This window comes from Cervus elaphus, chromosome 23 (assembly GCF_910594005.1).
Source record: "Cervus elaphus chromosome 23, mCerEla1.1, whole genome shotgun sequence".
Lineage (NCBI taxonomy): Eukaryota > Metazoa > Chordata > Mammalia > Artiodactyla > Cervidae > Cervus > Cervus elaphus.
In genome coordinates, this window is record NC_057837.1 from 60,159,429 (window position 1) to 60,174,636 (window position 15,208).

The 15,208-nt window shown below is 38.7% G+C and overlaps 1 protein-coding gene across 4 annotated transcripts in view; it reads left to right on the forward strand.

Moving 5' to 3' along the window:
- The window catches only part of CSNK2A1 (casein kinase 2 alpha 1), a 55,537-nt gene extending 41,716 nt beyond the window's left edge, over positions 1-13,821 (forward strand). For all 4 annotated transcript variants that reach the window (XM_043882911.1, XM_043882913.1, XM_043882914.1 and 1 more), the window contains exons 7-13: positions 1,167-1,250; positions 5,861-5,971; positions 6,696-6,797; positions 8,146-8,246; positions 8,980-9,128; positions 10,326-10,412; positions 12,438-13,821. In XM_043882911.1, coding sequence (XP_043738846.1) covers positions 1,167-1,250; positions 5,861-5,971; positions 6,696-6,797; positions 8,146-8,246; positions 8,980-9,128; positions 10,326-10,412; positions 12,438-12,553 — 750 coding nt within the window. In that variant the 3' untranslated portion in view covers positions 12,554-13,821. The remainder of the gene's footprint in view (positions 1-1,166; positions 1,251-5,860; positions 5,972-6,695; positions 6,798-8,145; positions 8,247-8,979; positions 9,129-10,325; positions 10,413-12,437) is intronic.
- The last annotated feature ends 1,387 nt before the right edge of the window (positions 13,822-15,208 follow it).

Here is a 15,208-nt window from a genome sequence, read left to right on the forward strand (position 1 = left end):
TGTACTTTATTTCACTTAAAATTGGGCAAATAAAACAGTAAACTTTGACTTAACCCTCAAAGAGCCGTTGTCCTAAGGATTATGTGAATCTCTGCTTAGAAGTTGCTGATTTAGAATGAGCTTTGATTTCTAAAGTAGGATCACCAAATATATTGCTTCCAGTACTCAAAAGATCAGCTTTATAGGTAAGAAAATTGCTAAGAGTTGGCTAGTGCCTTACTAAATGAGGGTTGACATAAAGTCTACATTTGAACTATAGAAGTACCCTAGAGAAACTGTGCCAGCAGAACTATTCTATCTTTCATTGGCTCATGCAGTCTTGTGGCACGCAGGACTTCACAAAGTTAAGGATATGCTTGCCTAACCCTGGGTATCATAGGAACCCAGGTTGCCCTTCAGAAAGGACAAAAATTTGACCAGTGGCTTCAGCTGGCTTGAAGGCCTGGATTAGCAAACTCCAGAAGTTATGCCTCTCACTAGTTTGAAATTGGACTTGGTTTTCAAATTGGATTTGATGTCATAAATCAGGAGTTTGCAAACTTCTTTACAAGGCCAAATGGTTTAAAAATTTGGGGCTTTGTGGGTCAGAGGGTCTTGGTCACACTACTCAGCTCTGCTGTTGTAGCATGAAAGCAGCCACAGGCAACATGCAAGCAAATAGTTGTGGCTATTAAAAACAATAAAACAATTTATAAAAACATTCCAATAAAACATTCACAAAAACAAACCACAGGTCATATTTGGCCCATGGGACCATTGTGGTTTGCCGACCTCTGTTGTAGACTCTTAGCTACTAGAGATTTACTATTCTTTGAATAAGAGGTTTGTAGTACAGGTCAGGTTTCTTCCTTTGAGGGGCTCATGTTTGTGAAAATAATCCAGGCTCTCGGTAAGAGGGAGAAATTAGAAGTGAAGTAGTTGGTATACACTTTGAGTTTTTAACAAAAAAGATGTTGAAATACTTCTGCAGGAACAGGTCTTGGGAATTTAGAGTCCGTGGGTTTGCACAAGTCTCTGAAAAATACCTGTGGAAGTGATTGTCCTAACCTTGACTCTCAGGAGTGTTGGAGGCTTGAAGGAAAACTGGAAGAGAAAGTAAAAGACTTCAACTAAAAAAAAGTCTTATACAAGCTAACTCTTCCCTTTTTCACATGTTCCTCCCACAGGCTCTGGATTACTGCCACAGCATGGGGATTATGCACAGAGATGTCAAGCCCCATAATGTCATGATTGATCATGAGCACAGAAAGGTAAAGTGATAGAAGGACAAGTCTTATTTATCAGCACAAGAAAGTTAACAACCCGTCTTTCAACATTTTATCCCTAGCATCTGTCATAGTCTGTGGTACCTATTAGGTACTTGATAAATGTTTGACAAATGAATGAATGAACAAATCAGTGTGGAATCTAAAATATGGCACAAATGAACTTATCTGTGAAACAGACTCACAGACTGGATACCAAAGTGAAGGTGTGTTGGCGGGGGTGGTGCTGGGAGTATGGAATTAGCAGATGCAAAACATATATAGAATGGATGAACAACAGGGTCCTATTTTATAGCACAGGGAGCTATATTCAATATCCTGTGATAAACCATATGGAGAAGAATATGGAAAAGAATGTATATATATGTATAACTGAATCACTTTTATGTATAGCAGAAATTAACACAACATTGTAAATCAACTAGAATAAAAAAATTTTTTAAAAATCACAATGTTTAAAACTTCATTCATATTCCTATCAAAAATAAAAGAGATTAGTGTTGTGGGTAAAACATTAGTTTGGGTTTTAGTCTTATTTATTGAAAAACTACTCTCTTGGGAAATGCTTTTTCTCATCTGCCTTTTTTTCTTATGGGGGTATACAAGTAATAATATTTGTTGTACATGCCACTAGGTTATTATGAGGATTAAGTGTGTACAGTTGTAAAGTGGATGAAATATTCAGAAACTGCTGCTGCAGGTGTCATAAGTATTAGTTGCAGTATAACATTTCTGTTTTTTAAGGTGACCCAAGCCCACCTTTTGTATGCAGTGATGGCTTTCTGTTGCAGGCTTTGGAGATATAGGTGATTTATTCATTCAGTTAATATCCTGTTACACATTTATACACTATGTGTAATGGGGACTATTCTAGAGGCTGGGGTGTATGTGTAAAACAGAAAATTCTTGTCCATAGAAGCTTGCACTTGAGGGAGACTGGTGGCATACAGAGTTAAAAGTTGTATGGAAGAAAAATAAAACAGGAGTGGGGAGTGTCAGAGGGTGTTTCAATTTTAAACAGGGTGACAAGGAAAAGATTTTGTTAGGAAAGTGACATTTTGTAGAACACTTGAATTAGCTGTGTGGTTTGAGAAGAGAGTATAGCAGATGCAAAAACCCTGAGACAAGAATGTGCCTGGCATATTAAAACAGCGCAAGGGTAGAGCTAGGATAGAATGAACACGAGGAAGAGAAGAAGGAAATGAGATCGAGAGAGATAAATAGAACCATATCTTGTAAAACCTTGAAGATCACTGTCAGGCCTTTTCTCTGAAGATACAGAAGTTTTTGCAGGGTTTGAGCAGAGGGTTGATAAGTTCTCCCTTCTGTATTTAAAAATTTACTACACATCTATTAGTACAGCTAAAAGTTTTAAAAAAGAATTCCAAATATAGACAGGAATGTGGAGTAGCTCAATCTCTCACACATTGCTGGTAAGAATGTTAGGTGGCACACTCATTTTGGAGAATGTCAGTCTATATTGTTTTATAGTTTGTCAGTTTCTTTAAAAACTAACCATATGCCTACCAAACAACCCAGCAGTGACATTTATCCCGGAGAAACAGACTGAGATCCATAGAGAAACTTTCAGTTGGTTAAATGATTCTTTAAACTCTGATGTATCTATACCATTGTAGTATCATTACTGATTAGTAAGAACTATTGATGATACAACAACTTGGATAAGTCTCATGCTGAGTGAAAAAAGCAATTCAGAAACTTAAACTGATGGTTCCATTTCTATAATTCTCACGATGACAGAGTTAGAGCACGGAAGGGTTGCCAGGGCTTAGAAAGTGAGAGGAAGGAGTAGCATAAAGGATAACTGTTGTGATGCTCTTTATCTAATCATGGACTAGGTATGAATCTAGCTGTATGAATCTGCATATGTGATAAAATTGTGTAGAACTATACACACATGTAAAACTGTTGAAAAGAAAGGTCTCTGAATTGTGTCAGTTTCCTGGCTTTAATATTGTACTATAGTGACATAAGATGTTACCATGAGGGGAAACTGGGTGAAGGGTACACAGAACACCTCCAGATTCCTATGAATTTATAACCATTTTACAATATTTTTTAAGAGGATCATTTTGGTTCCTGTGGGGAGAATCGAGGGTAAAAGTGAAAGGTAGACCAGTTAAGAAAAGCAGCTATTGCAGTAAATCAGAGACTGGTGATAGCATGGACCAGGGCGGTGGCAGTGGATGTGATGATAGGGTCAGAATCTGATAGAACCATCAGGATATGCTGACAGATTAGATGCGGGGTAGAGGGAGAGAAGAGTCCAGGGTGAAAAGTTTTTAACCTGAATGACAGAATAAATGGAATTACATTTAATATAACAGAGGAGGAGGAGGATTCCATAGGAAAAACAAGTTTTGCAGTGAATAATCAGAGTTTTAATTCTGAGATGTCTTTCAGGTGATCAGAGAGAGATGGCTGGTGAGAGGTGTGGGCTAAATATAGGTGGGAATAGCAGAGATGCTGTGTGAAGCCACAAGACCAGAAATAGTCATCTGGGAATACTTAACTGATAAGACAGGAAACTCAGGAATAACTCTGGAGCACTGATATTAAGATGTTGAAGAGAAAGACTATTAAAAAGCTACATTTTCATATTTTTTGTTATATTTCCCTTTGTTTTCTAAAAGAATACAGTGAACCTAATTAACTGAAGTTTTGGAGACAGTGCTGGAGCAGTCAGGCATTACTCAGGCCCTTCTGCTCACACAAGTTATATGGTCATGCTTTGCATGAAGGTCAAATAAGGTTGCCTCTTGTCCTTGCTACTATTGGGGTGGCCAAAAAGTTTGTTTATTTCTCCATACGATGACTCTAGTAGCACTTAGTTGTCTTTAACTTCATTAGAAATAATTTTGTTGGATTATATTGTTATCAGTGTGCATTTTTTAAAAACTTAGCCAAATTGGTGAATTTTTGTGAAGCCATTTTAATGTTGAAGATGGAAGAAAAAAAGCAACATTTTCAGCATATTATGTTTTATTGTTTCAAGAGAGGTGAAAACGCAACTGAAATGCAAAAAAAAGATTGGTGCAGTGTGTGGAGAAGGTACTGTGACTGATTGTGTCAGAAGTGGTTTGCAAACTTTTGTACTGGAGACTTCCTGCTGGATGATGCTGTTTGGTCAGGTAGACCAATTGAAGTTGATAGCAATCAAATCGAGACATTGATTGAAAAAAATCAATGTTACATACCACGCAAGAGATAGTCAACATACTCAAAATATCCAGATCAAGCGTTGAAAATCCTTTGCACCAGCTTGGTTATGTTAACCACTTTGATGTTTGGGTTCTACAAAAGTTAAGTGTAAAAAACCCTTCTTGACCGTATTTCCACATGTGATTCTCTATACTTAAACGTAACAAAATTGTTCATTTTTAAAACAAATTGTGACGGATGATGAAAGTGAATACTGTACGGTAATGTGGAATGGAAGAGATCTTGGGACAAGCGAAATGAACCACCCATCAACCACACGAAAAGCTGATCTTCATCCAAAGCAGGTGATGTTGTATATGTGGTGGGGTTGAAAGAGAGTCCTCTATAATGAGTTCCTTCTGGAAAACTAAATGATTAATCCCAACAAGTGCAGCTCCCAGTTGGACCAACTGAAAGCAGCGCTCCAGAATTGGTCAACAGAAAATGCATAACCTCCACCAGGATGACACAAGACCGCATGTTTCTTTGATGGCCAGGCAAAAACTGTTTAGCACCTTGGCTGGGAAGTTCTGATTCATCTGCCATATTCACCAGACATTGTACCTTCGGATGTCTGTTTATTTTGGTCTTTATGAAATTATCTTAGTGGAAAAAACTTACAGTTTCCTGTAAGACTGTAAAGGCACCTGGAACAGTTCTTTACTCAGAAAGTGTTGGGAAAATGGAATTGTGAAATTGCCTGGAAAATGGCAGGATGTAGTAGAACAAAACGGTAATACGTTGTTCAATAAAGATCTTGGTGAAAATGAAAAATGTGTCTTTTATTTTTACTTAAAAACCGAGGGAACTTTTTGACCAACCCAATACTATTTTGGTAAGAGCTGTATTTTTATTTTTCTCCTGTGTACTGAGCATTATGTTGAATTATAAAAATTAGCAAAGGTGAATAAAACAGTCCCTACCCTCAAGGATCTTACAGTCCATATTTTTTAAAAAAGTAGAAAGCAAATATTCAGTAAAGAGTTGTAGGTTCTATTAAAGAAATTTATCTGAGGTTGGTGGGTGAGGCAATTCAAAGACAGTAGTTGCTTCTATTTACGTAATTAGAAAAGATTTCGCTGAAGGAGTTAACTCAGAAGAGATGTTCACCAGAACAGGAGTCTAGATTGAATAGTAGAGACATTTTAGTCAGAGGAGTAGTTGAAATTTGCAGAAACACAAAATAATTGTATGTTAAAAAGAGTAGTTTTGGGAATTCTTAACTGCCAAGGGCCCAGGTTCAATCCCTGGTCGGGGAACTAAAAATCCCACAGGCCACACAATGTGGCCAAAAAAAAAAAAAGAGTACTCTAATGGCACTGTGGGGGTATCTTAAAAGACACACTTATTTATTATCTTTTTTTTCCCTTCAGCTACGGCTAATAGACTGGGGTTTGGCTGAGTTTTACCATCCTGGCCAAGAATATAATGTCCGAGTTGCTTCCCGATATTTCAAAGGTCCTGAGCTACTTGTAGACTATCAGGTGAGAAGAGAAGGGCAGATAAAATTTTTGTCCTATGTTTGTTTTGCATGTGATTTTTTAAAAATGTTCTTTTGCATTTGGAATGGGCCATTTTTGCACATCCATGACTGTCCCTTTTATAGGAGTGTAAAATATGAATCTCTTCAGTTCATCTACCACAACTTTTGTGTGTATTGTCACAGTGTCAGTAGAATATAAATCTGCATTTGATCCTAACTGAAAAGAAAGACACTTGTAATCAGAAATTCCAGAGCTTTTAGAATTGAAAGTTCAGGCTCTGTCCTAGAAATTTCTTTTCTGGTATAGCCCTGAATTCAAAGAGCATTTTATACATAAAAATATTTTTTACAGCATTATTTATAATGGTGAAAAACACTATTCTACTATAGGGTACACTAAAGATTAAATTCTGAAACAGTCAATGCTATAAAACAATGGTACATATTAAAAGGTTTCCATAAGCTAACAATTGGGTATTCTTATGTAAGTGAAGAAAGGAATTCAAAATAGTAGGTACAGGTTTCAAAGGAGAGGGTTAGGAAGTATATGTGGAAATGCAAAGAAGAAAAGACTGAAAAGAATATAAAGATACTGATATTTGGACCTTAAAGTCAATGGAGTGGGATTTGTTTGTTTTTCTATTTTTAAAAAAGAGCTTTTTATTTGAAGTGACAAGATTCATCTTGTCATTTGACGTGTGATGACAACATTTTCTTTAATGCAGATGTACGATTATAGTTTGGATATGTGGAGCTTGGGTTGTATGCTGGCAAGTATGATCTTCCGGAAGGAACCATTTTTCCATGGACATGACAATTATGATCAGGTAATATTATGTTGTTCCTGTTGGGAAATTTATTGATGTACCCTCACAATGGCCAGATCTGCTTACTCCTTAGAAACTGCAATGAATCTTGCTAAAATACAAATGCCTAACCCCTACCTGAGAGCTATTAATAAATTAGAATCTCTGAGTGTAAAACTCCAAAATAGTTTTCAGTTAATGGCTTGTTCACTTAATGATTCCAGGGTCTTGTGGGAGGTACTGTTGCTTTGTTTGAGCACAGTGATTTAATTTGAGATAATGTAAATTGATGTGAAAGTGAAAGTCACTGACTTGTATCCGACTCTTTGTGACTGCCTGGACCATAGAATTCTCCAGGCCAGAATACTGGAGCAGGTAGCCTTTCCCTTCTCCAGGGAATCTTCCCAACCCAGGTCTTCCACATTGTAGGCGGATTCTTTACCAGCTGAGCCACCAGGGAAGCAAATTCACGTGAAGTTACCATAATTAATACAGAGAGATATAGTATATCTTTTACCCAGTTTCCCCCAAATAGAACTTTTTGCCAACTATGTACAGGATCACAACCAGGATATTAATGTCAATACAACCAGAATACCAGAACATCCCTGTCACCTCAGGAATCCTTTATTTGCCCTTTTGTAGTCACACCAGCTTCCCCCCGGCCTTCACGCTACTATGTTGTAATCTCCATTTCTGCAATTTTATCATTCCAAGAATGTTATGTAAATATGACTTTATGAAGTCATACTTACCTATGACTTACATATTACAATTCATATGAAGATGACTACTCTTCATATGAGTTGAAGAATATTGGGTGAATTCAGTTAAAATCAGCAGCTTTTTGTTAGGTGCCACACAGGTTTGAGGAATATAGAAAAAAATAGCCCCCTGTCCCGCAAAAGGTTTTTCACAGTCTTACCTAGTAAGAGAACCAAATGTATAAGAAAATAAGTTATAGTCATAAATGTCAGTGAAAGTGTAGATAAGATACACAAAGGCAGTTATAATGGGAGAGAGTGGTCTGAAGAAGTGTATATAGAACTTTCCAAAGGAAGTAACATCTTCAGCTAGGTTGTTGGGGTCAGGGGGGAGGGATGAGACTTCACCAGAGGGAAGGAACCAGGTTATAAAATAGTTTGTTTTTTCTTTTTAATATGTTCACATTGTTGGATATGTTCACATCCAACAATGTGAATGTTGTGTGGAAATCCATTCATGCTGTGCAAGGAAATTTGAAGTAAATGGGTGTAGCATTCATACCTGTAGCCATGATGGTCCCATTCTGTTAACTCGATCATGGTTAATTGTTGATTTAATCATGTAATGTGTTTTTGGTGTGGGTTTTGTCTTCTTTCAATCCTAGTTGGTGAGGATAGCCAAGGTTCTGGGGACAGAAGATTTATATGACTATATTGACAAATACAACATTGAATTAGATCCACGTTTCAACGATATCTTGGGCAGGTAAGTCATAAAACAAAATTATGCATCTGTGCCATAAGCACTTTGGATGTAAAATGATACTTTGGATTCCCAAAATAGTTAATGTTCTGTTTGCCTGCAAAGTATCTGTGGTCCACTGCTACAGTATGCTGCATAGGCAAGCCTGTGATGAAAGCTTTGGATTGAATGGCCATTTTCCCAGATTCACTAACAGGAGTCTGAGTGTGGAGGTTGTAGGCAGAGGATCCCTGACCTTGTAGAGTCTAATAGAAGGGTTGTAGTTGAGTCAGAAATCAAAATCTAGATTTATCTTGCTTCTGTAGATGACAAAAACCCCTCTAAGAGAAAGAAATAATCATAGAAAGTGCATGTTTCAAACTGATTTACAGACAATACTCTAAAAGTAGTGACTAGACCCAATCCTAATTCACTTACCACTTAACGAAGAGGTAGGCTTTCTTGTTACAAAGGCTTTTGGAGGCCAAGTGGTAGAGATGCCAGGAATATGGGTAGGGGTGGGGAGGAGGCCAACCAGCCCAGCCTTCTATAACCTGAATTGTGTTTCATAAAATTGTGGGGACCCAGATTTCTCTTTTCTGCAACACTGCCATTTCCAGTCTCTCCAGTTAAGTCTTGAGTTTTGACCTCTCTTTGTGATTGGCTGGAATGCTAGCCACTAAGGAAAATGTAGGATTGAAATGTTGGGCTTCTCTCCCTCTGGGTCCATTTCTCATTCTCCCTTTTGGCTCTGCAGACATTCCCGTAAGCGATGGGAACGCTTTGTCCACAGTGAAAACCAGCACCTTGTCAGTCCTGAGGCCTTGGATTTCCTGGACAAGCTGCTGCGATATGACCACCAGTCACGGCTCACTGCAAGAGAGGCCATGGAGCACCCCTATTTCTGTGAGTCCAGCTGTTCAGTCCACAGAGCCTTGCAGGCCTGCCCAGCAGACTGTACAGAGCAAGGGAGAATACATGCTGTGAAGAAAGCTCCGGACCCCTAGAACACAATTGGAATCCCAGCCTCCCTTACTTAGCTTGCTGCAAAGTTACTTCACCCACAGTGAGCCTTGGTCTCTTCAGTGCGGATAATGATGGCAGTTGTCTTGCAGAATTGTTGAGGGGATTCTTGTCTAACAGAATACCTGACACATGTCATCCCTAAATAAACTTCTTTTCTTATTGTGTGGGCAACAGTTCTCGTCGCTAGTTTGGAGTGGTTGGATTAGAACATACGGCCCTATGTCTGTCCTATTAATCATTCATTGGAGAGAGCCAGAGAGGCTTGAAAGTCTAATTATATGAACACCTTGATCTAGGTTTGTGAATATAGCTAACTCTGCTGTCTTGAGTGAAAATGCCACTTAGCTAACTCCACTGCATCCTCACTGTAATGTTAGCTTCAGTGTCAGGTTGTTCCTTGGGGAGTGGTGGGATGGTATTTTAGTGAATCAATTATATTCTTGCTCAGTCTCCTGTACTTGAAGCTGACTGACAGGCTGATCGAGATGGAGAGTGAAGTCTGTGGTCATAGCAGTAACTTGATCAGACCTGTAGTTTTGGCCCATTTGGCACCATGCTTGACCAACTGCAGCAAAACTCATTCATTCTCATAATATAATACTGATAGGTAGGGTAGATTGTATTGTCTCGTTAAACTATAACAGGATTGTTTTTGTCTTAAATTAGCTCTACTGGGACTTCCCTGTCAATCCAGTGGTTAAGACTCTGTGCTTCCACCACAGGGGGCACAAGTTCAATCCTTGGTTGGGGAACTAAGATCCCACATGCCATGCAGCATGTCCAAAAGTAAATACTTTTTTTTTTTTTTTTTTTTTTTTTTTTAGAAATTAGCTCTACTATGATTACTTCATTTTCATACCATTTAGTTTAACAGTTGGCCTTTGTCACAGTTTCAAGCAAAAATAGTTCTATTTTATATTACTTGTTGATTTCATAGTGAAGGTAGTTGACACCTCAATTCTTTTATTAGGGGAATAATACAGAGTCTAAATAAAATGTAAAGAATCAGGATGGCTGCTATAAGACCCTAGACCATTAGTTCATAACAGAACCTAACATTTTTGTCTCTTTTTCTAGACACTGTTGTGAAGGACCAGGCTCGAATGGGCTCATCTAGCATGCCAGGGGGCAGTACGCCTGTCAGCAGCGCCAATATGATGTCAGGTCAGTGTCATTGGTAAATTTCTTTTTTTTGTTAAATGTATATATAGAAGTCAATTGTCATTCTTAATTTTGCTCCTTCTTTGTGGCCTGATTTCTATGGCTCTCCTTTATAATGATTACCTTATTAACATACTGACTTGTGTGGCTCTCTCCACCAGATTTCAGGATGCTTTTGAAACCTCTTATCCCTTAGTAGTTAGAGCAAGTGTCCCCCAACCTCTGGGCCACAGAACAGTACCTCCTGTCAGATCAGCAGTGGCATTAGATTAGAAATAAAGCACACAATAAATGTAATGTGTTTGAATCATCCAGAAACCATTCCCCACAACCCCAGTCCATGGAAAAATTAGCTTGTGAAATCAGTTCCTGGTGCCAGAAAGATTGGGCATCGATGAGTTAGAGTATTAACAGTCTCTTTGAGGCCAGAATCACAAAAATTGTTTGGGACTTGACAGTCTCAACAAGCCATTAAGAATGAAAAGAGATCCTTTCATCTCACAGGTTAGAGTGGCAGTAGGTGATGATGTCCTCATCACATAAGAAAATGAGGGAGAGTAGAGATGGGGTTTGTACATGGGTACATATGTGTATAAGAATGGTTCTTTTTTCCAGAGCAGCTACAGGGTGCCTAGTAAATTACAATGGTTTGTGTGCAATTACTTTTTATTGTTGTTGTTGTTGAGTCATTATGATTTAGAGTGAGTTTTTACCGAGAAGAAACCACAGTTACCCAAAAGAAATCATAGGCCTGTCCCCTAAGAATTATATACATGGGCAGCACCCACATGGATACTCTTGTGAGAGCACCTATTCCGACACCCTCAAAAAATTGCTGTTGTCTCAATTTCTTTTTTTTTTTTTTTTAAGAACTAGCTGCCTTCTAGTGTTCAACCTCTGGGTATCATGCAAGTGTACAAAATGATACATACCCAAGGTTACTCATTCTAGCCATATTTGTAATCAGAGAACATTAAAAACAGCTCCTTGTAGAATAAGGAATTGATAAGATGAATTATGGGGCATCCTTTCAGCAGAGTACTATATACTCTGAGAAAAGAACAAGTGTTTTGTGTTCTTTTGTAGCTTCAACTCAAAGATAGTAATGTGAGGTGAAAAGAAGCCAGATGCAGAACCATGCTCAAGACTAGGAATGGGCAAAAACATAGAATCAAGTTCTTATATGTGATTCTTATATGCATATTTTTATAAAATTCAAGTATATCCATAAAATATTTCTGGAAGGATACACTCCCAAAAATAGTGCTGTAAGTTGGCCAAGTTATAGGATAAGGGAGAATTCTCACTGTATCCTCTTTGCAGTTACTTGAGTCATGTAACCATATTATATATTCAGAAAATATATATACTATTTTGAAAATTTGAAGAACTAGCTGACTGAGGGCAATGTAACAGGTAATATGATCAAGAAAGTAAGTGGAAATAAATCCTAAAACACTATTTTAACTTAGAGATGAGAAATGATCCTCTCTGCACCGGCTGACTCTAGGCACAGTGGCCACGAGCACATGAACTTTGACTCTAGCCTTCTGCTGTTCAGTTTGTGGTGACTAGCCACATGTGGCTATTTAAATTCACTGAAGTCAAATACAATTGTAAAATCAGTTGCTTAGTTTAGTTACACATTGCAAATGCTCAGTAGTCACATGTGGCTAGTGACTGTCATGTTAGTACAGGTTACAGAGCAGAAGGTTTGGTTGGACTGTGTTATCTTAGACAGTCTTGGGTTGGAATCCAGGCATACATACCTGCTACTTAGCTTTGCACCTTGGACAAACTGCTCAAACTCGCCAAACTTAGATTTCCTTCTCTGTCTTCTAAATTTGTTGGAACTTAAATTTTAATTTGTGAGGATTTAATTTGAAATTAATTTGTAAAAATTAAGGCGAGGCATTCAATAAAGAGAGTATTTATTGTGTCACTTTTGAAATAGGTGCTTTGAAAAACTGGTGACTTAAGAGTTCTGTGGTTGGTGCTTCTAGCTCACTGTCAGCTGTTTTCTTTCAGGGATTTCTTCAGTGCCAACCCCTTCACCCCTTGGACCTCTGGCAGGCTCACCAGTGATTGCTGCTGCCAACCCCCTTGGGATGCCTGTTCCAGCTGCCGCCGGCGCTCAGCAGTAACGGCCCCTTCTGTCTCCTGATGCCTGAGCAGAGGTTGGGGAGTCCACTCTCTCCCTTGATGCAGCTTGCGCCTGGCGGGGAGGGGTGAAATACTTCAGAAGCACCGTGTCTGAACCGTTGCTTGTGGATTTATAGTAGTTCAGTCATAAAAAAAAAATTATAATAGGCTGATTTTCTTTTTTTTCTTTTTTCTTTCTTTTTTTTTTTTTTTTTAACTCGAACTTTTCATAACTCAGGGGATTCCCTGAAAAATTATCTGCAGGTGGACTATTTCACGGACAAATTTTTTTCTCCCCTTCCAAATTCAATTTCTCGTCACTAAAGATCAAAGATAAACCAGCCTCAATTCCAGCTGCTGTGTTTGGGTGGAGATTTCTTCCCATGCTCACCATTGCTCCCCTACCATCCCACACTCTGGGGGGGTTGTACTTCACACTCTTCTCCAGAGATTACAAAAATGTAGCTTCTTCAAGGGAGGTGGGAAGGAAGGAGGAAGGGAGGACCCAACCTATAAAAGCAGTGCACTGCTAGTCACTTACATCACTTTACTCTAAAAGTGCTTCAGTGGGGTTATCCTGGTGAATCTAGTGGAAATATGTCTTAGTTACATTGAGATGCTGAAAATCTACCCAAAGTGCAGACAGGTCCTGAAAACTTCCTTGCAGTTTGAATCATGTCTTATTGACCTAACCTAAATCCAGCTCATTTATAATTTAGTTTGTTTAGTTTAAAACTTTAATACCATCCCTCCCAGACTCCTTACCTTGGTCCTCTGCCCTTTCATCTCCCAACATGCTCTATAGCTGGTAGGAGGGGGAAGGTAAAATCTTTTTCAGTTTTCTTTGACTTGGCCCTTTTGAATTCAGTTAGTTATTGGGCATAACTTATTGCTTTTTACAAAAGGAAAAAAACATTGTCTATGTAGGTTTCATGCTAGCAACTCTTTAAGAGCTAATGAGAGATGTGGCCACTGAAGTTTATTTTCAGCTTTCTACCTTTATTTCCTCCTACCTTCCCCTTCCCTCATATGTCATCCAATGAGAAGACCTGCCCCTCAGGTTTATAAATGTATCTGAGTGGTAGGAGCAGAGCCACTATCTCCAGTGAAACTGAAATGGTAGACCTGTAATTGTGGGAAAACTAAACTCTCTTGTTACAGCCCTGCCACCCCTTGCTGTGTGTATATATATAATACTTTGTCCTTCATATGTGAAAGATCCAGTGTTGGAATTCTTTGGTGTAAATAAACGTTTGGTTTTATTTATCAAGGTTAGATTTAAGTTCCCTGTGTAAAGGTCTCGCTGGGTGGGTGTCTCACGTTCACATCTGAAGGGCCTGCAGCCCTGTACCATGGAGGCTTCCCAAGGCCCCCATTTTTATACACCCCTCGTTCAACCCATGGTACCGGGCAGGGCAGAGAGGCCTTAAAAAAGCACCACAAGCCAAAGTGTCTCTGGGGATTAAGGATCCTTTGCCATAAAATCATTTTGTGTCTCAGCAGTGCAGGGATTGGGGATGGGAAAAGTTGCCAGTTTTTGTGTGTTTGTGTGTGTGTAAAGTGGATTTTCCACTGTAATCCAACCACCTAAGTTTATCAGGTGCTTCACTGAGGAAGCCTAGTTTTTTAAGCACAATAGCAAAACCATCAGCTCTGTATTATCTCCTATTATTCCATTACAGTAGCTGCTTGTGGGGACTAGGAAAAATTCTTCCAACATATTTTAAGACCTGAAGTCTTAGTTCCCCATTCTCCTACCTTTATAGATTTACAAATTTTTCTCACCCGGGCAGCAGAGGTAAACATAATTGTTTGAGGAGTTGAATTTAATGAACTTATCTAACTTTGTAACCCATCTTGGCTCTAGTAACTTTATCAAGGTGGTGGCTTTAGTAAATATAATGGTAAACTTTAGAGAAAGCTAAAGCCTTCTTTTATGTTTCTCCACCATAGGGAAAACATTCTGACTGTGTGGCAGGGTGATTTTCTTCTTTGTGGCCACATACAGTGGATATTTATTGTTCTTGACCCTTTTTTGCCCTAGAATGCTGTAGGGGGTTACCATGTTGAATCTGTGCAGAAGCTCAAAGCACCAGATGTGCCAGAGATGCAGTCTGTGATTTCATTTGCACTGGATTATGATTTGAACAGGACTAATAAATTCTTACTTCTGAGGTGGGGAGGAGGGTTGTAAATCAAGATTTTACATCACATCCTTGTAGCTCAGAGAACAACCTAGGTGTAGCTGAGGCTGATGTGGGAAGCTGCAAATATCTGGACCTCCTAACATGCATCAGACCTTGAAGGAAGCTGAAGGTGAATGCAGAGGACTCTGAAATGCTACCCAAGAGCCTTTTAAAAGAAATAGAAGTTTTAAAAATGCTACTTAAGGAGTTACTGCAGAAGCATGAAAAATTTAAAAAAGACCCAATTGGGTGGGTGGGAGGGACAAGGGTTTACAGAGTAACAACTTCTGTGTTGTTGTAAATTACCTCATCTGTATACCTTGTATTGGGACACTTCATTTCTCAGCACTACCTGTTTGCATTGATTAGATGGCAGGATTTGGAATGCCAGTCTCAGATGTGTTGGCAGTTACTCTGAAAGGTTTTTTTTTTTTTTAAGTATTTTTTTAACATTGAAGTGCTCCTCCCCCC